This window comes from Lepus europaeus, chromosome 16 (genome assembly GCF_033115175.1).
Source record: "Lepus europaeus isolate LE1 chromosome 16, mLepTim1.pri, whole genome shotgun sequence".
Lineage (NCBI taxonomy): Eukaryota > Metazoa > Chordata > Mammalia > Lagomorpha > Leporidae > Lepus > Lepus europaeus.
In genome coordinates, this window is record NC_084842.1 from 45,804,788 (window position 1) to 45,828,345 (window position 23,558).

The following is a 23,558-nucleotide window of genomic DNA, read 5'->3' on the forward strand; positions in this document are numbered from 1 at the left end:
ATGACTGTGGGAGGCTTGTGTGCCAGGACAGGGAAAACACTGCAGCTGCATGGGAGGACTCAGGGTGTGGCTGGGACTGTGCACAGTCACTGTGGGAAATTCCACATGCTCAGGGCTTCCTGGTTACCTGGTGAGGGGCATTGCTGGGGAATCTGAGCTTACACTGAGGACTGCACAGATCCTTTGTGTGCTCCTTGTGGCAGAGCAGAGAATAATATACTCACTGGGGCTAACACTCAGAAACTGTTTTACTTTGAGGAGAGGAGCTCAGCAGAGTCTACACCAACAAACAAGAAAAACCTCCCCTCTGACTGAAAAAAAAAAAAAAAAAAAGGAGATTTACCACACCAAACCTGAGTGTGTCACCTTAGACACACCCTCCACCCTGGAGCACTGAATGAGCTCCCTGGCCACACCCACCACACACCTCTAGGTATTCCCTGAAAGCAGACACTCCACTAATCCACTCAGACACTCAGACATAGTCCAAAGATACAAGATGCCACAGTGAAAAAACAAAGAAGAAACCAATGAGTATCTCCACAAATGCTGAATAAAAAACCCACCAATTCAAGAAACAATAAGGAAGATAGAATGACGCCCCAAAAAGAACACAATACTTCAATACTATATTGTGAAGATGATGAAGTTGAAGAAATGCTAGAAATGGAATTCAAAAAATTGATCATAGGATTACTTAGAAGTAATCAGAAGCAAATACATGAACTAACGAAATCCACACATGACATGAAAGAACATTTCTTTTACAAAATTGGGATCTTAAAGAGAAGTCAAAATGATATCTGGAAATAAAGAATCCAATAGAACAAATAAAAAATACAATGGAAAGCCTTAACAACAGAATTGGTGAAGCAGTAGAAAGAATTTCCAACTTAGAAGACAAAGCCACAGGAATTTATACAGTCAGACCGAACATAAGAAGAAGAAATTAGAAAACTAAAAAACACTATTGGGATATACAGGATACTATCAAACATCCCAACATACGGGTTCTATGAGTTCCTGAAGGTGTGGAAAGAGAGAAAGGATTGGAAGGCCTTTTTAGTGAAATAATAACAGAAAATTTGCCCAATTTGGAGAACTAAAGGGACATCCAAATACAGGAAGCATATAGAACTCTTAATAGACATGACCAGAAAACATCTTCACCACAACACATTGTAGTCAAACTCACCACAGTAAAACATAAAGAAAAGATTCTAAAATGTGCATGAGAGAAATACCAAATTACTCTTTTTCTCTTTCTTTCTTTTTTCTTTTTTTTTGACAGGCAGAGTGGACAGTGAGAGAGAGACAGAGAGAAACGTCTTCCTTTGCCGTTGGTTCATCCTCCAATGGCCACCGTGGCCGGTGCGCTGCGGCCGGTGCACCACGTTGATCCGAAGGCAGGAGCCAGGTGCTTCTCCTGGTCTCCCATGCGGGTGCAGGGCCTAAGCACTTGGGCCATCCTCCACTGCACTCCCTGGCCATAGCAGAGAGCTGGCCTGGAAGAGGGGCAACCAGGACAGAATCCGGCACCCCGACCAGGACTAGAACCCGGTGTGCCGGCGCCGCTAGGCAGAGGATTAGCCTATTGAGCCACGGCGCCAGCTGTACCGAATTACTCTCAGAGGCTCTCCAATTTGACTCATCAGAAACCTTACAGGCTAGGAGAGAATGGCAAGTTATATTCCAAGTCTTAAGAGGAAAAAAAGAAAAAAAAAAAAACTGTCAACCCAGAATACTATATCCTGCAAAGCTCTCATTTATGAACAAAGGTGAAATAAAGACCTTTCATAACAAACAGAAATTGAAAGAAGATGCTTAAGGATGTGCTGCACACAGAAACAAAGAAACATAGTCAGCACTATGAAAGAAGGTGAAGGAAGGAAATCTCCCAGTAATAGTACAAAGGAAGTCCAAAGTAAAAAATTGAAATATTTATGGAAAAATGGCAGGGCAAAGTCACTACTTATCAATAGTCAGCTTGAAGGCAAATGCCTTAACTCTCCAGTTAAAAGACACAGACTGGCTGAATGGATTAAAAAACAAAACTCATTTATTTCCTGCCTACAAGCAACACATCTCACTAACAAAGATGTACACAGACTGAAAGTGAAAGGATGGAAAAAGATATTCCATGCTAATAGAAACCAAAAAGGAGCTGGTGTGGCCATCCTAATATCAGACAAAATAGACTTTAGCACAAAAACTGTTAAAAGAAACAAAGAAGAGGACTATGTAGTGATTAAGGGATCAATTCAACAGGAAGATATAACTATTATAAACGTATATGCACCTAATTACAGGGCACCTGGCTATTTAAAAGAAATGTTAAGGGATCTAAAGGGAGACATAGACTCAAATACAATACTAATGGGGGATTTCAATACCCCACTTTGAGCATTCTTCTCAGATCTAGAAAAAATTCTGCTGAAATTCATATAGAAACACAGAAGACCTTGAATAGTTAAAGCAATCTTATACAACAAAAACAAAGCTGGAGGTATCACAATACCAGATTTCAAGACATACTACAAGGCAGTTATAATCAAAACAGCCTGGTATTGGTACAAAGACAGATGAATAGACTAATGGAACAGAATAGAATCACCAGAAATCAATCCAAGCATCTAAAACTAACTTATATTTGACCAAGAAGCAAAAACCAATCCCTGGAGCAAGGAGAGTCTCTTCAACAAATGGCACTGGGAAAACTGGATTTCCAAATGCAGGAGTATTAAGCAGGACCCCTGCCTTATGCCTTATACAAAAATTCATTTGAAATGGATTAAAAACCTACATCTATGACTTGATAACATCAAATTACTAGAGAACATTTGGGAAACCCTGCAAGACATTGGCACAGGAAAAGAGTTCTTGGGAAAGACCCCAGAGGCACAGGCAATCAAAGCCAAATTATCAAATGGGATTACATCAAATTGAGAAACTTTTGTACTTAGAAAGAAACAGGAAAGTGAAGAGCCAACTGACAGAATGAGAGAAATTATTTGTAAACAATGCAACTGATACAGGATTAATAGCCAGAATATATAAAGAGATCAAAAAACTCCACAACAACAAAATAAACAACCTAATGAAGAAATGGGTAAAGGACTTAAACAGACATTTTTCAAAAGAGGAAATCCAAATGGCCAATAGATACATGAAAAAATGCTCAGGGAAATGCAAATCAAAACCACAATGAGATTTCACCTTATCCCCTTTAGAATGGCTTTCATACAGAAATCAACAAACAACAAATGCTGGTGAGGATGTGGGGCAAAAGGTAACCTAATCCACTGTTGGTGGGAATGTAAACTGGTAAAACCACTATGGAAGTCAATTTGGAGATACCTCAGAAACCTGAATACAGACCTACCATATGACCCAGCCATCCCACTCCTGGGAATTTACCCAAGGGAAATGAAATCAGTAAATAAAAGAGTTATCTGTACTCCCACATTTATTGTAGCTCAGTTTACAAAAGCTAAGATATGGAATCAACCTAAATGTCCATCAATTGAAGACTGGATAAAGAAATTATGGGATATGTACTCTATGGAATAATACACAGCGGTAAAAAAAGAAAATGAAATCCAGTCATTTGCAACAAAATGAATCTAGAAAACATCATACTTAATGAAATAAGCTAGTCCCAAAGGGACAAATACCATATGTTTTCCCTGATCTGTGATAAATAATAGAACACCTAAAAGGACATCTGTAGAAGTGAAATTGACACTTTGAGAAGCAATGACTTGAGCAGCCCTTGTCTTGACTATCAAGGAACCTTTTTTTTCTTAATGGAGTATAGGACTGGGAATGTGAGAGGGAGGAAGAAGTGGGCTGGGAGTCAGGGTGGGAGGGCGGGTACAATGGGAAGAATCACTATATCCCTAAAGTTGTATATATGACATTTGTATTCATTAAATAAAAGGTTTCTTTGGGGAAATAAAAAAGAGTGGTATTGCAAGTAACCTCTCAACTGTTCCTAATACTCAAAAATGCCAGTATTGATAACTGCAAAAATGTGAGTCAAGAAATCATTAGACGTGAGAGAAAGCTTTGGGTAATTTCTAGAAGTAAGCAACAAAAGGCAGGAGACTTCAGAATTATGACAATATCACATAGTTCCTAGGATGGGTTAAAAATGACCAACTTGGCCGGCGCCATGGCTTAACAGGCTAATCCTCCGCCTTGCGGCGCCAGCACACCGGGTTCTAGGCCCGGTTGGGGCACCAGATTCTATCCTGGTTGCCCCTCTTCCAGGCCAGCTCTCTGCTATGGCCAGGGAAGGCAGTGGAGGATGGCCCATGTCCTTGGGCCCTGCACCCACATGGGAGACCAGGAGAAGCACCTGGCTCCTGGCTTCGGATCGGCGAGATGCGCCGGCCGCAGCGGCCATTGGAGGGTGAACCAACGGCAAAAAGGAAGACCTTTCTCTCTGTCTCTCTCTCTCACTATCCACTCTGCCTGTCCAAAAAAAAAAAAAAAAAAAGACCAACTTAACACTTCTTTGGACAAGAATGTTGAGAATTGAGGATATTTCTGGATTCCCCTCACCCAGGGTATTGTATTTCTTAATTTAAATTAAAATCATTAGTAGAATGTGATTTGGGTTTTCACATGGCCAACTTTGCTGGAACACCACTATGAAATATCGTGGATTGGCCCTATGTGTCCTCTCAAAAGTATTTTGCTCTTTATCTCCCAAAGGAATGATTATTTGGAGAAACCAACATAGCAACACTGCACGGAGCATGAATCCATGGCCTTAGGGAGCTCATTGAGGAGAAGAAGGTGAAAATTGCCAGAAAGTTTTTGGTTAGGGAGTTTCTTAATGCCTGTTGGGGTTCACTAGCATCCTCACTCCTCTCTTTCTTCATGGTGGCCCATTAGTTGGAGCCATGTGACTAACTTCTGGTCAATACAACATGCATAATAGCAATCATCCTTATCGTATGGTCCCCTGATCTGTTTCCCTTCTACAACAACGTTGTTGAAGATAGGAACATCACAGGATGAGAGGGACCTAGATTCCAGAGTCAACACTTGTAAGAGAGCCACCCAATCTGTGATGGATTGTGATGTGAGAAACAGACAATTATTGTGCTGTCATTAAAATCTTGTTGCTATTTGTTAAAGCAAGTACTATATGCTCCAGGAATTGGTGCCTTGAAATGGGATGCTGTTATTAAAAAAAAAAAAAAAAAAAAAAAAAAAAAGGTCAGTATGTAAATACTGCATATCTGGAGATGAGGACCTGGATATTAAGAGACTGAAAAGATGGAAATTGATGCTATGCAGTGGCAAAATACTTGGTTAACTGGGCACCATGGTAACTACTACTGAACTTGCACACTGGGGCATTTGTCAGAATCAAAGTGGGGGCTGGCACTTTGGCACAGCGAGTTAACGCCCTGGCTTGAAGTGCCGGCATCCCATATGGCCAGCAGTTCTAGTTCCAGCTGCTCCTCTTCCAATCCAGCTCTCTGCTATGGCCCGGGAAAGCAGTAGAAGATGGCCCAAATACTTGGGCAAATGCACCCATGTGGGAGACCCAGAAGAAGCTCCTGGCTCCTGGCTTCAGATCAGCGCAGCTCTGCCCATTGCAGCCATCTGGTGAGTGAACCAGTGGATTGGAAGACCTCTCGCTCTCTTTCTACCTCTCTCTGTGACTCTGTCTTTCAAGTAAATAAAACAAATCTTGAAAAAAAAAAAAGAATCAAAGTGGTAATGTGTGTGTTCTCTTTAATTGCCCACATCTGGCCAAGCAACACAAGGAAGACAGGAGCTTGGAAGAAGTGGCTGGTTTGCAAAGAGAAATAGTAGGGAACAGGGAGAACCCAGAAATTTAATCCTGAAGGAGAGGAAAGCACCAGCTGCCTCAAAGAGCAGGGAGTAGACTGGAGAGCTTTGTGGCAGTAAAGGCCCATTCAGACCAACCCTTGGTGAACTGACCACAGTGAGGGTGTAGCCTGGTCTTGCAGCTTCAAGGCAGTCAGCTTCTCTCAGAGAGAGAGAGGCACAGGGGAAGGGAACACAGAAGTCAGGCAGGTTTGGGGAAATCTGTGGACATGGTCACAGGACCCGTGAACCTGATTGGGAGGAAATAGATAAGACTTTGCTGAAAATCGGAAGGACTTTAACTGCCAAAGAAACCACACAGGCCCAGATTTTTATCTTGTACCTGATGGCAAGAACTGAAAAACAGCCTTGCTCTGGGATCAAATGAGCAGTGAGAGTTGAGCAGCCCTCAGGAATGGCCCACTCACAGCATCTACTTCAGATGTCCCAAATAGGCTAGAAGGTAGGAAGAACCTTCCAGAGGGCATAGCTTACAGTACAATGGGCAAAAAAGTTCTTCCAGAGATATTAATCAGAGCCTGAGCAAAGAATTCCCCCTATCGCAGAGTCAGGGCTCTTTACAACATCTGAGGGCACTCCGCTTTTCTGCAGGCTACACTACGTCTTTCCTTCGTCACATTCATGGATGGACATTTTTATTATGATCCTCTCATCCACATGCCTCTGTTTTACATGGGAACCACAGGGGAGCTGATGGAAAAGCCTGAGACTCACTCAGAGAGCCTGGACTTGGAGCTCAAGGCACTGACTGCTAATTCTAGCTTTCTACTAATGCACACCCTGGGAGACAGCCAGCTAATGGCTCCAGTACTAAGGTCCCTGCCACCAGTGTGACAGATCTGGACAATGCTGCAACCAGATAGCGTTTTGCTGCTAGCTCTGCATGATCAGGGCAACACCCAGGACACAAACCTGGAGACCCACAGAGGCAGGCGTTGGGAGTGGTACCCCTCACACAAGGGCTCTGCCCTCTCCCCATCAAAGGAAGTATGGGTAAAACCAAGGGTCATTTTCTGTTCTTTCTATCAACAAATACTGTGTGAGCACCAGCGCCTTTGGAGTTCCGTGGCCGAGCACACAGCCATGAGTTGAGCCTGCTCGGTTCAGAGCCCCAGCTCTCCTCTTGCTGTGAGGCATCTTCCGTGCCTCAGTTTCCTTGTCTGAAACACAGGACCATAATGGCACTCACCGATCAGGGCTGCTGTGAGGACTAAAAAGGTTGCCTTTTGATGTACATACCTCCTTGCTGTTTACAAGCACCTTTCCTGAGCCACAGTGCTGGGAGACTCGGAATCCAGATAAAAGGTTTCAGAGCGCTGTGACCATGACCAGGCAGCCATGACCATGAACCTCAGCCTCCTCATCCATAGAATGGGCAGAGCATCCGTGCTCGCTCCCTCAAGTTCGCTGTGGGTTTTGCTGAAATGGGGGAGACTGTCAACTTGACCTGGCAAAGCAGGGCAGGCTACAGAGGCCTGAGCACCGGCCTTTCCGGTCTGCCGGAATTTGGGGATCATCCTGGGGCGGTCTTTTTCTGCTCCGGGCTTAGGAGAAAGTTTCCCTCCCCGGCGGGTTGGATCGAATCTACCTTGCTTCAGCGTGACATGATACGGTTGTGGGCCGTGGGTGCTAGAGACAGAGCTGATGCAGCCAGGCAAAGAGGCCTGGCTGGGCGGGCCCACCCGTGGTCCCCTTACCCCACCCCTGGTCCCCTCTCCCCTTGCACCTTCTGGTCCCGAGATTCTTGCCTCCCTGGTGCTGTTGCTGGTTAACGGTTGGCCTTGCTCACCAGAGGAGCCGGTGACAGGCCGTCCACACTTCCCAGAGCAGAGGGCAGCGCCTGGCACCTGTGGCGCTCAGCGCAAGTTCAGCGCCCGAGGCAGGGCGCTTCAGACCGGCTCATGGCGAGAAGCTCGCTCCTTCCGTTTGGACGCAATACTCAGGCACTGTGTACAACAGAGCCCCGCCGCCACAGAATCGGGAGCGCCCCCCGCCCCGCCCAGGCCTGGAGACAAAAGGCGCACACTAAGTCCCTGGGGGCGGCCACAGGGTGACAATTACCCCCCTCCGCCCGGCCTGAAGAGTTGCGAGACATTTTCAGGGCTAAAATGAAAAGAAGTTCCCTGGCAAAGCTGGGCTGTTGGAGCTAAAACCTAGGAATCCTGCCTTCTCCCCCCACCTCCGGACTCCACGGGTGGGTGAGAAAAACGTGCATGGCTGAAATCAAGGTCCGGGCTGCCCGCCTAAGCCAGCAAGGGTACCCGATAGTGAGAGCCCTGCCCCCCACCGTGAGCCCCCATCGCAGTGGCCCCAGGCGGTGCCGGCCTGGAGGACGCGGGCGGGGCCCGGGTTCGAGGCCAGACGCTGGGTGCTGGGGTCCTGGGGGACGGGTGGGCCGGCCTCGGCACAAAGCGGCCCAGCCGCGGCAGTTTTGAAAATACTAAGGAAGTTGATCTGGGCCGGGGCCCAAGAAGTGACGAGGAGGGCGGGAGGGAGAGGGAGAGGGAGGACGCGCGGGGCGTGGGGCGGCAGCACAGCTCGCGGGGCTCCAGCGAGAAGCGCGCGGCGGCGGGATGCGCGCCCTGGGCGGGGGCGGCGCGCGGCGCTAGGCGCCCGGCGGGGCGTCCCCAGCCTGCGACCCCGCGGGACCCTCCCCCGGGCCCGCCGCCACGGCAGCGCGCAGGCGGGAGCATGACTCCAGGCCCGAGCCCCTGTGCCGCGGGCGCCGCGTAGGAGCGGCCATCGCGTGCCCCGGGACGACCCGCGGCTCTGCCGGCTCCCCCGCAGCTCCAGCCGCCGCCTGCAGCGGGGCCCTGCCGAGGCCCGGCCAGAAGGGACCATGAAAGGTAAGTGGCGCGCGGCGGGTCCGGCACCAGGGGCCAGGGCGCCGGGGGGGTGGGGGGGCGCCTTTCCTCAGGCAGGCGGGGCCGAGAGGAGGGAGGGCGCCTCCGGGAAGGCACCCCGAGGCCGTCTCGCAGCACGTTGGATCTTCCTGAGGAAGGTACTGGGAGGAGCAGGCGGGGAGCCCCGCAGTTCCGAGGAGGGGGACGGAGGAGGGAGGACGGGGAACCCAGGCGCCGCTGCCAGTGCTCTTCCCACCCGGCATGGTTCCTTCCCTCAAAAACAGCCCTCAAGTCCCGGATGGTTTCTGGTTCCTCCCTGTACCCCGCTAGTGCAGAAAGTTGTCACAGGCCACAGAGAACTTACCCCGGAAGCTCCCGAAGCCCCTTCCCCAAGAGAGCCCTGAGCCTCAGCCCTGACCGTACCCTTCCGACCTTTGACCCTTGCCTGCCCTGCCCTTTGACCTCCTTGGGGCAAAGACGCTGGGGGACTGAGCCATTGCAAGAAGGCAGGACCAGGCATGGTCCCGAGTAGCTGCTCCTGGCCTGGCTCTCTTGAGGACAGGGTGAGGGGGGGCCTGGTCCTCAAACTTCCTTTGAGGCTAGGGGAGCAGCTGGCTTTGGAGGCAAGCTATGGGACAGGGAGACTTTGGAGTTCTTAATGGCGTCTCTGGTGCCTTTCACACTTTCACACGGAAGGCTGTGGCCCCAGCAGTGCCACCCCCACCACCTCATGCAGCTACTGAACGGGGAAATGGAACAGGACCCTTGGATCATCTGCATGGCTTTAACCGTGCCCTCAGAGCGATGGGGGTGGAGGGCAGGGGCCCAGAGCTCACACGCCTGCTTCTGCCAGAGCCACCGTTTGCCTCTTGGACGGAAAGAGTTTGAGGACGCGTTTGGCGACAGGGCTCGGCAGACAAACCAATGGCGCACTGCGCCCCCACCTGCGTGTGTGGTTGAGCAAACAGGTAGGGTGGGCTTCACGAGTGTGCGGCCACACTTGGTTTCATGCCCTACTGGTCCTGCCTTCAAATTCTTAATGACTGTCTCAAAAGGGACTCCCGCACCCCCAACGTCCATTGTACACCCAGCCCCACAAATTGCGAGGGTGTCCTGTGCACAGGGGGAGCGACTTGCTGTAGATGCGCAGCCAGTCAGTGGACTTGAGTCCCAAGCTCCTGGCTCCCCGTCCAGGAAACACCCTGCCTCTCCGCTGCACCCTTCCCTCTGGCCTCTGCGCCTTTGGCCTGACCATGTCTTGAACTGCTTGGGGATGAGCCAGGCAAGTTATGATCAACCCCAGCGAGTTCCCTTGGCAGGCAGAGAGGGGCCTCGCCCACTGAGCGCTGTCTTCCAGCTGCCACATCTATGGGGCTCTGCCCTCCCTGGTCAGAGAGGGCTGGGGCACAGCATTCCCAGGAGCCTCCAGAAAGCATTCAGCCCACGTCTTACCCCGGGCTTCAGCCCACACTGCCCCTGTGCCTGATGATGAGGGTAGGATGCGGCACATTCTCACCGCAGTTTGGGTTCCACCAACATTCCAGACCAACAGTGCAAGAGAAAGGCAGGCGGGGCCGAAATCCTGCGAAATGGAGGAGCAAAGAGCGGGCGTGCATGAATATTTGGGAGGTGGGCCTGCCGACACGTGCCGCTGGGTTCCAGGGGCTTTGTGGGCTGCTGGAGTGGGGCCTGGGGGCTCCCAGAAAGAAACCCCAGCCCTGCCTCTCCCCCCCTTCCCCTGCTCTGAACAGCACCCTTGCCACGAGCAGGGCAGAATTCCTGCTGCCTGAAGCCTCTATGGCAGCGCCCATGAACTTGTCCCTCAGTGGCCAGAAACCCTCAGGTATCTCTCGGAACATCGCAGGGAGCCACGGGCGCAGGCGAGGGCCGCCACCTCCACCTGGGAAGGGAACAGCAAGGCAGACAGCAAATATTTGGCCTTTGGGATCTGTGGAGTGTGAAGAACCAGGCATTTTCTCACCCTAGTGGAAAAAAATCAAGAGCCCTGCAGAGCAGGGCGGCTGCTGCTTCCAGAGTGAGGGGAAGCTGGCCTCTGTGCTCCTCTGGAGAGCCCCCACCCCGATCTTCAGATTACACCCCCTGGCACGGGATCCTGAGCCTCTGCTCAAAGCAAACACGGTAATGTGATGTTTGCTCCGGGAGAAGCGTTGGTGGCGATGGTACTTAAACACGCTTGCTGAGTGGCTCAGCCTCCCCCCACCCCCCACCATGGCCAGGCGCCAGAGCCCACTCTGCCAGCTGAGCAGAGGCCTCTCCAGCCCAAGCCACATCCAGCTGGGCCTCCCAGGCAGCTGTGTCTTTTGATGCAAGCTGACACCTGGTCTGTCTCACCTGTGATCCTAAGGGGCCCGCAGCTGCCACCGGGGCATTGCTGATGGGCCCTCCTCAGAGCTCCCCACTGGCTTGCTGGAGTGAGCCACAAACACCTGTGTCACTGTTGCCACCACCACCACCACCACCCCACCCCACCCCAGCGGGAGGAGCTCTCGCAGATGCCCGGGAAGCAGCCTGGTGCACTGTGATGGTGACTGCCTGAAGATGCACAGACGTGGGCTCTCCTCTGTCCCCGGGGAGGATGCACCCCCCGGGGTACCACCTGGGCAAAGCGTGGGCAGGGAGAGGAGGGGGCTGGGAAGATTCAGCCGTGTGATCCCGGGAGACATCCACCTCACAGCGTGGCTGGTTCTGTCCATGTGTGAGAGGGCAGGCGAGGTCCCCCAGACCTTAGGGCACAGGAGCGAGCCTGGGCTAGAAGAAAAGGAACTGATGTGGCAAAGGTGAATAGAGCCACCAATCTGCCAGTCCCGGGGCACCGGGGGCTCAGGTGTTGGAGATTGGCTCCATGCCCTCAAGCACACACATCTCTGTAAAACAGTCACTTGGCAGTCTCCATGGAGGACAGGCAGCTGTTCTGGGTGTTAGAATTGGCAGGCGGGATAGCGCCACTCATCTGTACACCACTCATGTCTGGTCATGTTGCAGTTAGTGTATTTGTTGGAGCTCGAGAGCCCCAAGGACAAGCCCAGCCCTGTCACAGAGCAGCTTTATCATGCTGTCCTTTCTCTCAGGGGCTTACCCCTTTCTAAAACACTTAAAATTCATGCCCAAATCATTTAGATGAAACTAAAAGTCGTTAAGTGTCATGGAAGAGGTCCCCAGGGAGCCGCCATGGTGGCACAGCGGATTAAGCTGCTGCCTGCGACACCAGCATACCATATGAGCAGCAGTTCCAGTTCTGGCTGCTCCCTTTCCAGTCCAGCTTCCTACTAATGCACCTGAGAAACCAATGGAAAACAGCCCAAAGGTTTGGGCCCTTGGCCACCCGGACGTGGGAGACCTGGATGGAGTTCCTGGCTTCCACCTGGCCCAGTCCCAGCCATTGCATTCAATTGGAGAGTGAATCAGTCTCTCTCTCTCTCTCTCTCTCTCTGTTTCTTTCAAATAAATAAAATAAACCTTTGAAAGAAGGAAGGAAGAAAGGGAGGGAAAGAGGAAGGAGGGAAGGAGAAAGAGAGAGAGAGGAAGTCCCCAGGAGGGAGTTTAGGGGTTGCTTGGTTTTGTTCCTGGCACTCTTTCTTTGCTGCTTCTCTTAGTGAATCTTTCAGCCGTTGGGTCCTGAGTTCTTTCTGGGCACCCGTCTCAAAGACTAGACACATGGGAAGAGTCGGATGGTACCAGGTTTATTTCTCTAAGCTCCCGACCCATATTTCTGCCAGTGTCTTCAACATCTCTAGATGGAGACAGGCAGACATCTGCTTCCTGGTTCAGATGAGATAGCTGCACCTCCACTTGGATCTAAGTGAACAACTGGTTGTTCTGGGATGTCGTGCCACCGTGCACTGTCAGCTAATATTATCAAGTGCCTGCTTTTGAGCAGGAGTCCTCTAGCCGAAAGGGAAGCAAAGATGCTTCCTGCCCTAATGGCAGAGACAAGACATGCAGACCTAAGAAGCAAACTGAATCGGCAGGGTAGACGATGCAAAAGAACAAATGAATGGCAGGTGCACTGGAGTCGGTAGGAGTCCCCAGGGAGAAATAGAGCAGCTCAGAAAGGCTTCAGGGAAGAATTGATCATGTCAAAGCAGACCGGAAGTGGTGATGGCAAAAGCTGGGCATTAGGTCCTTGGGATGCTGTGTTTAGTGGTGGTGGGCGGAGAGATTTGCTGAGAGCCACCAGGAAGCAGGGGCCAGCCCAGCCGTGAGTGCCAAGTTAAGGACTTCCGATTGTGCCTGTTGACACCGAAGAGCCAATAGACAGTGTTTTCCAGAAGGGTGTGCCGGGAGAAGGCCTGTTTGCTACTTCTCCCTTGAGGCATTCTCTCGTGGCTTCAGCCCACATTGGGAAATCTCTACTTTTAGAGTGGCAGGAGAAAATGAGCTTGGGAAGGAGCCAAGAGAAGCGAGCAGGGACACAGGCAGAAAATCAGGACAGCCGTGTCACGGAAATTGAGAGGAGCGAGTTCCGAGGAGTTCCGAGTTCTGAGCCGGAGGAAGCCATGCGCAGTGTTGACTGTTGATCACCAGAGGCAGCAGAGGTAGCTGATGAGGCGGCCAGGCTGCACCTGGCAAGGGGCAGGTGTGAATGCCAAGGAGCAGGAGGCCTGGGGCAGAGGAGTTTCAGAAAACAAGGATTAGGTAGAGTGAGAAACTGGCGGGGCAGGAAGGGGTTTTCAAGGCGGGTGTGGCCTGGGAGAGGGACAGAGGAGAGGTGGTAGGAGTGTGGGGATGGAGGTGATGGCAGTGGGAGACTTGCATTGGCAAGAAGGAAGGTTCTCTGTAGGGAGGGAGAAATAATGGATATAGACGTAGACTTGTGCATTGCATCCTGTATTTGATTTTTTAAGGTAGTCAAGCTATTTATTTATTTATTTAGTTAATTTGTTTGAAAGGTGGAGAGATAGAGACGGAGAGAGGCAGATCTTCTATCCACTGGTTCACTTCCCAACTGCCTGCAATTGCCAGAGCTGGACCAAGCTGAAGCTAGGAGCCCAGAACTCAATCCGAGTTTCCTGTGTGGGCACCAAGGACCCAAGTACTTGAGCCATCACCCGCTGCCTCCCAGGATGCACCTTAGGAGGAAGCTGGAAATGAGAGCGGAGTCAGGACTTGGACTCAGTACTCTGATGTGGAACACCGCTGTCCCAACTTACAGCTTAACAGCTGCACCAAATGCCCACCCACATTTGACTTTTGTATGACACAAACTCATTATTTTATTGCTATTTTCTAAAGACTTATTTACTTATTTGAAAGGCAGAGTTAGAGAGAGGCAGAGGCAGAGAGAGAGGTCTTCCATATACTGGTTCACTCTCCAGATGGCCACAATGGCCAGAGCTGGGCAGCTCTGAAGCCAGGAGCCTGGGGCTTCTTCCAGGTCTCCCACATGGGTGCTGGGCCCCAAGGACTTGGGCCATCTTCCTCTGCTTTCCCAGGCCATAGCAGAGAGCTGGATTGGAAGTAGAGCAGCCAGGACTCTAACTGGCGCCCATATTGGATACCAGCACTGCAGACAGAAGCTTTACCTGCTATGCCATGGTGCCAGCTCTGTCATAGGTATTTTTAAAACTCAGTAATAGTAGCCGGCGCCGCGGCTCACTAGGCTAATCCTCCACCTTGCGGCGCCGGCACACCGGGTTCTAGTCCCGGTCGGAGCACCGGATTCTATCCTGGTTGCCCCTCTTCCAGGCCAGCTCTCTGCTGTGGCCAGGGAGTGCAGTGGAGGATGGCCCAAGTCCTTGGGCCCTGCACCCCATGGGAGACCAGGAGAAGCACCTGGCTCCTGCCATCGGATCAGCGCGGTGCGCCGGCCGCAGTGCGCCTACCGCGGCGGCCATTGGAGGGTGAACCAACGGCAAAGGAAGACCTTTCTCACTGTCTCTCTCTCTCACTGTCCACTCTGCCTGTCAAAAAAAAAAACAAAAAAAAAAAAAACTCAGTAATAGGACATAGATATCCTTCCCCCAAGCAATTAATGTAGATCTACATTATCTTTGAAATGGTCGCAAAAATTCCTTCAGTATGATTCTATAATTTATTTGACCAATTCCTTGTTGATGGGCCTGTAGGCTCTTTTTCCTCTAGTTTATCATAACGTGAAGTGATCTTTACACGCACATCTTTGCTCAGTTGTATGATTGTCCCCTTTCAGAAGGTCCTAGCAAGGGGATTGCTGAGTCAAAGAGCACATTCATTTGAAGCCCTGATACAGGGTGCCAAGCTGTGGCAAATGCATGAGGGCGCCTCACTACCCGCTCCCCTGCACACACGTACAGTGGGTGTGAAGCGTAGGCAGCTTGAGGGAGTTAGCAGAGGATCTATTAACTGGAGCTAATAGTTTTTATCTTGTCAGAAAAGAAAGGGGAGAGGTGAACTTGTCTTTGGAAGATGTGGTGAGTTGGAAGGAGGAGGAACACAAGGACCTGGATGGCTGGACTTCGTTGGAGCCAAATCCACACCATACCCTGATGTGCTCTCATTGTGCTGGGTTTGCCTGGCCCAGTGCATCACAAGCACAATGAGCACTGAATGAGGTGCCCTGGCTGGGAGACAGCTCCAGGCTCCAGGGGCTGAAACTGACCCTAAGGGCAAGGCTGGCCTCAGAGGTCAGGGCCTGCGTGATGAGCCTCGTGGTGGAGAACGTGTAGAGGTTTACTGCAGTGGGAGAAGGAAGAGCAGTGAGAGGGGATGCAAAGAAAGGAGCTTGAGATCGCACAGACAGAGCATTCATGAGCTTTAACCTCTGAAGGGTGGGCAGCCTGAGCTATGGTCAACATGGAAATGAGAGCTGTAGATTCCAGGGAACCCCAAGTTGCAGCATAAATGTTGGCTCCATTCAAGTTGATGGCAGGAAGCAGACTGAAGAAATAATCCAAACCAGGTGATGTTGTTATCCAGAGCAGTGTTCCCCAAAGCAAGGATACTTCTGAATACCAATTCCATGGTGGGGGGGAGTATTTTGGGGGAGGGAAGTTTTGTGGTCAACTTTGAGAAATGCGGAATTAAACACAGATTTAAATGAGCATTTTTTTTGCAAGACTTTTCTAAATGTTCACTTTGCTAATCATTTTCCCAGCTTGCTTGACCAAAGAATCTTTTCCCACAAAAAAATACTTTGGAACTAGTGTCCTGTAGGACAGGACATATTTTGAAAAAATGGATTTCTTGAAAGTTGGAAATTGATCCTTAGAGTGAAAGGCATAGGGATATGGCCACACAGGACAGCAATAATTGGGGTAGGATAGAAAAATACTCCCAATGACATAACTCTTACTACCATAGATCAAGCCTGTACTACCATTGTGTGCCTGTACTTTTTTTTTTAAGTTTTATTTTATTTATTTATTTACTTATTTTTTATTATTTGACAGAGTTAGACAGAGAGAGCGAGAGAGACAGAAAGATCTTCCTTCTGTTGGTTAAAGATTTATTTTATTTATTTGAAAGAGTTAGAGAGGGAGGTAGAGCCAGAGAGAGAGCAAGGTCTTTGTTTCCGCTGGTTCGCTCCCCAAAAGACTGCAACAGCCAGAGCTGAGCTGATCCGAAGCTATGAGCCAGGAGCTTCTTCCAGGTCTCCCATGTGGGTGCAGGGGCCCAAGGACATGGGCCATCTTCTACTGCTTTCCCAGGCCATAGCAGAGAGCTGGATTGGAAGAGGAGCAGCCGGGACTTGAACCAGCGCCCATATGGGATGCCAGCACTGCAGGCTGGGGCTTTAACCTGTTGTGCCACAGTGCCAGCCCTGTGCCTGTACTTTTCATACGTCATCTCTGCATTGTCACAGCAGCTCTGTGGAGTGGGCCCATCCCCCTATTTAACACGTAAGGAGAAGCAGCTCAGAGACAGGAAGGGAAGCACCCATGCGATGCAAGTGATGAAAAACAGAGAGAATGTGGGGTTCAAAGGACCAGAGGTGACAACAGGGATAGACGAAACTGGTGACCTGCATGTCTCCCACTGCACTGGATTTGTTGGGGTCCCAAGGACTGGCGAAGGTGCTGGGTAGAGTGGGGAGACCAGTGGGTATGTGATGGGGGCAATCTGCTGTATTAAGTGAACAGCCCAGGAGCTGCTCTCATCTAGACATCACCATCCTTTAAAGGGGATATTTAGAAATGAGATGGGCATCTGGGGTTGTCACCATGACTACCAGTTGCTCTTGGCGGTCGTGGGCAAGGGCAGAACCCTAAATGTCTGCACAGAGTGGGTAAATCCCATCTCTGGAAGAATTGTGCCCCTCCAAAATGCCAACAGGGAAGATCTGAGAGCCAAAAAAGGAGGGAAGCCATTTAGGAGAGGTTTGGGATGAAGGGGAGATTTACCCACAACTTCTGTAGTGACCAGGAAGGCACCAGAGTGCAGCGGAAGGCGAATTCAGATGCAGGCAGCAGGATGGGGGAGAGGAAGCACCTGTCCCAGGGTAGCAGATGTGGATTTCAGGGATGAAGGAGCATAAGGATGGGGACCAGAAGCGGGGCAAGTGCTGGGGGGGCCAAGGAGACAGATAATGAGAACTTGGGGAGCAGGACAATCGGAGCAGAAAGGACCAGATTCTTTGGAGCTGAGTAGGGGCCCTGGGGACGAACAGTTTCCCACCGAATCCAAACAAACCCACAGAGGAAGGCTGTGGAGAGGGGGCAGTGGTAGGAGGGTTCTAATGGAAACAGCTTTTGCAACCTTAATTACAGCATTCTCCTACCTTCAACTATAGCTGTTCTGCGACTTTAAATATAGCATTGGCTTCTGTGAAAACTCTGAAATCACTCTTTTTCCTGACCCAATTGGCTGTTTTGAAAACCCACTCTGTGAACTCCACCAAAGATAAATCATCAAAATATGTTCCTTGAAGTGCCCAAAGAAAGACCTTTTATTCAGTTCCTCGAATCTCTCCCCCTTGCTGACTCGCGTGGAAGAATGCAGTCCCAGGAAGGCAAAAGAGTGAATCAATTTCACATGTTTGGTCAACCAAAAGAAAGCCAGCATGGGTGACCACAGTCGAGTTAGCGATTGGTTGACAGGTCTCGGCTGTTTTCCACCCCCAGGGGGAGAAATGAACTGAGCTCAACCCCAGTGGAGTCAGCAACCACACACAGCCATGTGCCAAGACATGCACCTTCAATCAAACTTCTCCGTGCCCATGCGGGAGAGGGGGTTAGGAAAAGAGGGGGGTTTTCCTGCTCTCGTGGCTGTCCTTGTGATGTTTGAGTTGGATATTAGGACCTGGGGTGACAGCAACACAGCCCCTTTCAGCTCTCCAGTGGCTGCCGCTGTTTTATGGGTCTGGGCTCGCAGCGCTGGCCTTCAAAGGCTGTTTGGTTTTTCTTGTTCTAAGCACACCGCCCGTGATTGGGTAGTGAGCACTGGAGCCTGGCTGTGCCTTCATTATGTAATCCAAGGGCAGGGACCAGGATGTTCCCTAGTGACAACGTTGGTGCCTCGGGAACAGGGGAGGCAGCAGCTGGCTCGCGGAGCCTTAGGTGCTGGCCCTTCTCATGGTTCCCAGAGCAGCTTTGCTGTCCCAAATGTGCTCCCAGGCAAGCTTTCCTGAAGCGTCTTCGGTGCAGGCATTGCTTTACCATCTCCAGTGTCCTCTCTCAAGCCCGCGCCATCCTGTGCTGTCTCCTGGAATCAGCAAAATGAAAAAAAGGAAGGAGAAGAGGAGGAGGAGGAAGAAGAAGAGAGAAATAGGCTGTCTTCTGTCTTCTTACAAAACAGCCTCTCTTCCCACATGCATGGCCTAGGGTGACACGGCGATTTCTCCAGACTCCCAACACCTCAGCACGTCACACTCAGGGGCTCCTCGATTTTCAGCATGTCGAAATCCTGAATTTCATGGATTTTTATGCATGACACACCCAAGAACCATAGCCTTATCTTAGAGGGCCAGAGAAAACAAATGGGATTCTAAGGCAATCAACAGGACACCAATGGGAAAAAGTAAAAATTCCCCCTACCCCACACCCAAACAAGAGCCCTTTTAGTTTAGGAGAGGAATAACATTCCCTCCCACTACCTTTTTTTAAGATTTATTTTACTTATTTGAAATAAAATAGAGTTACAGAGAGAGAGCTGGTTCACTCCCCAAATGGTCACAATTGCTAGGGTTGGATCAGGCCAAAGGCAAGAGCCTTTGAACTCCATCTGGGTCTCCCACATGGATGGCAGGGGCACAAAGACCTAGGCCATCCTCCTCTGCTTTCCCAGGCTCATTAGCAGGGAGCGGGATTGGAAATGGCACAGCTGGGACTCCAACCAATGCTGATATGGGATGCAGGCATTGCAGGCAACAGCTTGACCATCTGTCCCATGATGCCAACCCTACCCCTTGTTCTGGTGCTGAGAAGGGGAGGGGAAGCAGAGCCTCAATCTTCCTTCCTCCCCTCCCCTCGCTACACGCACACACTCCCTGTCTCCCTCCAGTGCATTCCTTTGCAGCTCAAACCTCAGGGCTCTGTATGTTACCATGGTCTCTGCTGCTTCAAGCCTTTGCAGTCTCCATGCTTCAGTACCCCCACCACTCCCTCGCCATGGAGTACTCTAAGAATAAACTAAACTTAAACCATATATTAGTCATTCATATTCACTTTTTACTAAAAGGAAGCTCATGATTAGAACAGCAGAGGGTAACAGTTAACTGAACACACGGGCCTTCTCAGGGGCCAGTATGCTGTCTTGAAGGACACCCACGCTGGAATCAGCCTCATGCGGGAGGGAGGCTGCAGGTTTCCCAAGCTGTAAACAGACGGCATTCTGGGTGGTAAGACGGCCCCAGCTCAGTGGCCTTTCTGAACTGCGCACATGCCACTGCGCAGACTTTGTGTGCATATTTGGGTCTGGCTTCGGATTCCTGGACATTTTAGGGGCTGCTAAGCAGCTGGTTGGTCACTTATTGTCTCCCAGCCTCTAACGTGACAGAGGTGGACTCCGACTTAGACATTCCCATCCCACGCTGTCAGTCTGTGGTTTCCTGTCTGAACACACTTCTGAAAGCCGGTGCACCCAACACTAAGATGGCTCCAGAAGCCCTGGGAGATGGGAAGAGGAAGAAGATTCTCTTATCTCTGCCGAGGCGCTTGGCCCAGTGCACAGGGAGGAGCAGAGATTCCTGTCCGATCAAGCATCCTGCAGTGAGTGAGTGCTCAGGCAAGCCTTTCTCATTCTCATGTCTGCTTCTGTATCCGTGCTCCCACCGGAACTATCCAGTGTCATGTAATTATAATGAGCCCGTGCTTGCAAAGGATTTGGCTTAAAGAGCCTCAGAAGCGCCCTGGATGACGTCCGGTAAAGTCAACAAGGCTGCAGCGGTGAGTGGCTGCAGCATTCTGGACTTCGGTACATCAGGGTCCCCCAGAGCTGGGCACCCCACCAGAAAGCAGGAAAGCCAAGGGATTAGGCCGAGAAGCCCTCTTTGGGGTTGGTGGCGGGGTTGGGGTTATGGAGCTGAGATGTCAGTGAAGGGAAGATGGCCAAACGCTCGTGATTTGCGTGAACTCTGAGTCTGGAAGGGCCGAGATCTGCTCTGGCAGCTGTCACGTCCCTTCCCACGGGTCCGCCACGAGCAGTACCGGAAAACGGCATGATTAATTCCCACTTGCTAATGATTGCCAGTTGAGGGGGCTCCCGGGGCGAGCAAGGTTATGATAAAGCTGACAGGGTGTTTGCTGAAGGCTGGTGTCAGCTTTGCTTGATTTAAGTCATCCCCGAGTCCCTGCAAAGGCTATAAACAGGGAAGTGATGAAATTGGCTCTGGAGCCAGAACAGGGAGGAGGCTGGTCATGAGAGAAGGCAGAGGAGCACGGTGCAGAGGTGGGAAGAAAGACGGAACGGGGCCAGGGGGGCGGCCGCTGCGCGGAGTGGAAGGAATACCTCCCCGAGGGGTTCCGAGGCCGCAGTGCGTCGGCATCCGCCGCCAACAGCTTGCAGAGCGCTTCTGGCCGCGCTCACTCGAGGGCGAGAGGCTGTGGCTGGTTGGATGAGGTTTTGGTCGGAGGAGCACAGAAAGCAGCAAGGAATTCTGGTCTGCTTTGCCTGAGGCACTTACTTATGGGAAAGAGATCGTAATCCTGGTGACTGCCAGGCAAAGCCATCCTTGTAAACTGTTGGCAGATGGATGGTGCAGAGCAGCTGAGTGGCAAAACAGAGCTCAACGGCTGACTTCTTAGGACACAGTTAAAGAGATCAGCAGTGCCCTCCTCATCGTACTTCGTGTTCTTCCATCCTTCCTTCTTCCACTTCCCCCAGCCCCCTCCAAAGCACTTGACCAAACATGTGCGCGCACGCGCGCACACACACACACACACACACTCACGCATACAGGCACCATCAGAAAGAGGCTACCTGAATCTGCTACAGTGGAGCGAAAACGAATTTAGGAAGCTTTGCCTCTAGCTGGCCCTTTGACTTTAGCCAGGCTATAAACCTCAGCACACACAGATACATACACACAACCACATGCACACACAGCTTGGTTTCCTCACGTGTCAAACTGGAGGGAGAATTTCTCACTCATCTCTCTGCTGGACTAGTTGTAGGAATCCCACGGAAAAATGGGTGTTGAGTGCTTTCAAAGTGCTAAAGCCCAGCTCTCCACCTCCCCACCAAGTAACTCAGAATCAGTAGGGCACTGACCCTGTTCTCTTGAAAAACCCCTAAATGACTCCAGGCCTAGAACCACCACCAGAAAGCAGAATACAAAGCCATTCATAGATGCATTAGAAACTGTATTTGTTGGGCCTTTCTGTGTGCTTGGGGCTTTGGATAAAGCAAAGAACAAGACAAGTACAGTCCCCGCCGGCAGAACTTAAACACCAGGGGAGAGAGCTGTTGCATTGCCTCCTACAAAGGGAGACTACAGACACGTGGACGTACACATGACAGGGAACCCACTCGAGGCTGGAGCTCCAGGTTGACTCAGCTGAGGAAGCGACGTTGAAGCCCTGGAGCCTGAGCAGAGGGCATTCGTGGCAGCGATAGTGGCATCTATCGTTTGAGGTCGCTTGTGCTTCTCTGCTGAGTGCGTTCAAGGCGGCCTGGGCTTTCCAGGTGCTCCTTGCTGACTCTGCGTCTCGGCTGTCAGGTTGATCCCAGTTGCCATGGCCCGAGCGTTTGGGAAATGAGGTCTCAGCACTAACAGGCCTAGGATGCTCCTCAGGCTCCTTCTCGGTCATTGTCAGGGGCCCCTGGGGTGCCACGTGCTCTGTGCTGTTCGACTCTGTTTCTACCATGACCTCGTAGCTACAGAGGCAGGATTTCTCAGCACTTTGTAGAACCTTTGCTTCTTACTTTGAGGTGGTCATAGGTATGGTAGAAAAGATTTCCAGGGAGTGGCACTGTGGTGTAGGGGGTAAAGCCACCACCTGCAGTGCTGGCACCCCATATGGGCGCCTGTTCAAGTCCCAGCTGCTCCATTTCCAATCCAGCTCTCTGCTATGGCCTGGGAAAGCAAGGGAAGATGGCCCAAGTCCTTGGGCCCCTGCACCTGTGTGGGAGACCTGGAAGAAGCTCCTGGCTCCTGGCTCCTGGCCCAGATTGGCCCAGCTCCAGCCATTGCAGCCATTTGGGGAGTGAACCAGTAGATGGAAGACTTTCTCTCCCTCTCTCTGCCTCTGTGTAACTCCGTCTTTCAAACAAACAAATAAATCTTTAAAAAAAAAAAAAAAAGAGTTCCAAGTTCAGATCTTGACTTCACCACTTACATTTTCTGTGCTGTTAAGCAATGTTCTTAACTTCTCTGAACCTTGGTCTTTTTGTCCATGAAAGTGATGCTTTCGCCTGTAAGGTCTACACAGTTGTCATGAAGACTATCTTGAGGCAAGACCCAGGACTTCATCTCATTAAAACAAAGTGGAGAAAAGCAAAATTGGAACTTCTGTTTCTGGCATTATGGATTTAAAACTTTCTCCAGCTTAAAAAAAAATTCATGGGGCAGGGATGGTGGCACAGCTGGTTAAGTCAATGCTTGCAACTCCAGGCTAGTTCCAGTTCCAGTCCTGGCTGCTCCACTTCCCAATCCAGCCCCCTTCTAATGCACCTTGGAAATCAGCGGACGATGGTCCAAGTGCTTTCATCTTGCCGCCTACATGGGAGATCCTGATGGAGTTCTGGGCTTCTGGATTCAGTCTGGCCAAGACCCAGCCATTGTGGCCATTTGGGGAATACACCAGCAGATAGAAGATTCTCTCTCTCTCTCTCTCTCTCTCTCTCTCTCTCTCTCATTCTCACCCACCCACCCCCATCACTCCACCTTTAAAATAAATAAATCTTTTTAAAATATTCTGGGGTGATAAAACTTAGGTAGTAGATGAACTGCAAACATACTGCTAAAAGCCTAGCTAATTTTGATAGCAGACAGGGGCAATCCTCAAATGTTACAAGCAAAACAAATTCAAGTTAGATGTTGAAACAAGGCAGGTTAACAAGTACAGAAGCTGGGAATCAGGAGTGGAGGGTCTTGGGTGCACGAGGACATGGGCAGGAGACACAGCCATGCGTAGCAAGAGAGAAGGGGCAAAGCTGGACCAAAGACCTGTAGCAAAAAGCCCAGACCCAAGAAGAGACCTCTCCCAGGCTGCCATTACACTGCACGCCGCTGGGATGGTCCCAGTCCTTTCGGGTTGGCCAGGGCCATACCATGTGTGTCAATAAAGATTTTACCTCTCACCTGAGTGGGTCTGCTCTTTGAAAAAATGGAGATGAAGGGGTCACAGTAGACTAGGGGAAAAAAATCTATCTGCCAGAAAGCTGACAAGGAAATCTGCTATGTCCAGAGACACCAGACCAGGAGAAAAGGCTGTGCTGGGTGAGCACAGGCCGGCCCCCACATGGTCC

General features: G+C 50.7%; 1 protein-coding gene across 2 annotated transcripts in view; it reads left to right on the forward strand.

Annotated features, from left to right (window-relative positions):
- The first annotated feature begins 8,583 nt into the window (after positions 1 to 8,583).
- Positions 8,584 to 23,558, forward strand: part of SCARA3 (scavenger receptor class A member 3) — a 38,813-nt gene continuing 23,838 nt past the window's right edge. The window contains exon 1 of one of the 2 annotated variants that reach the window (XM_062213230.1): positions 8,584 to 8,717. In XM_062213230.1, coding sequence (XP_062069214.1) covers positions 8,711 to 8,717 — 7 coding nt within the window. In that variant the 5' untranslated portion in view covers positions 8,584 to 8,710. Of the gene's footprint in view, positions 8,718 to 19,726; positions 19,863 to 23,558 lie in introns of those variants that run through there. The other variant, XM_062213228.1, reaches the window with a different exon arrangement.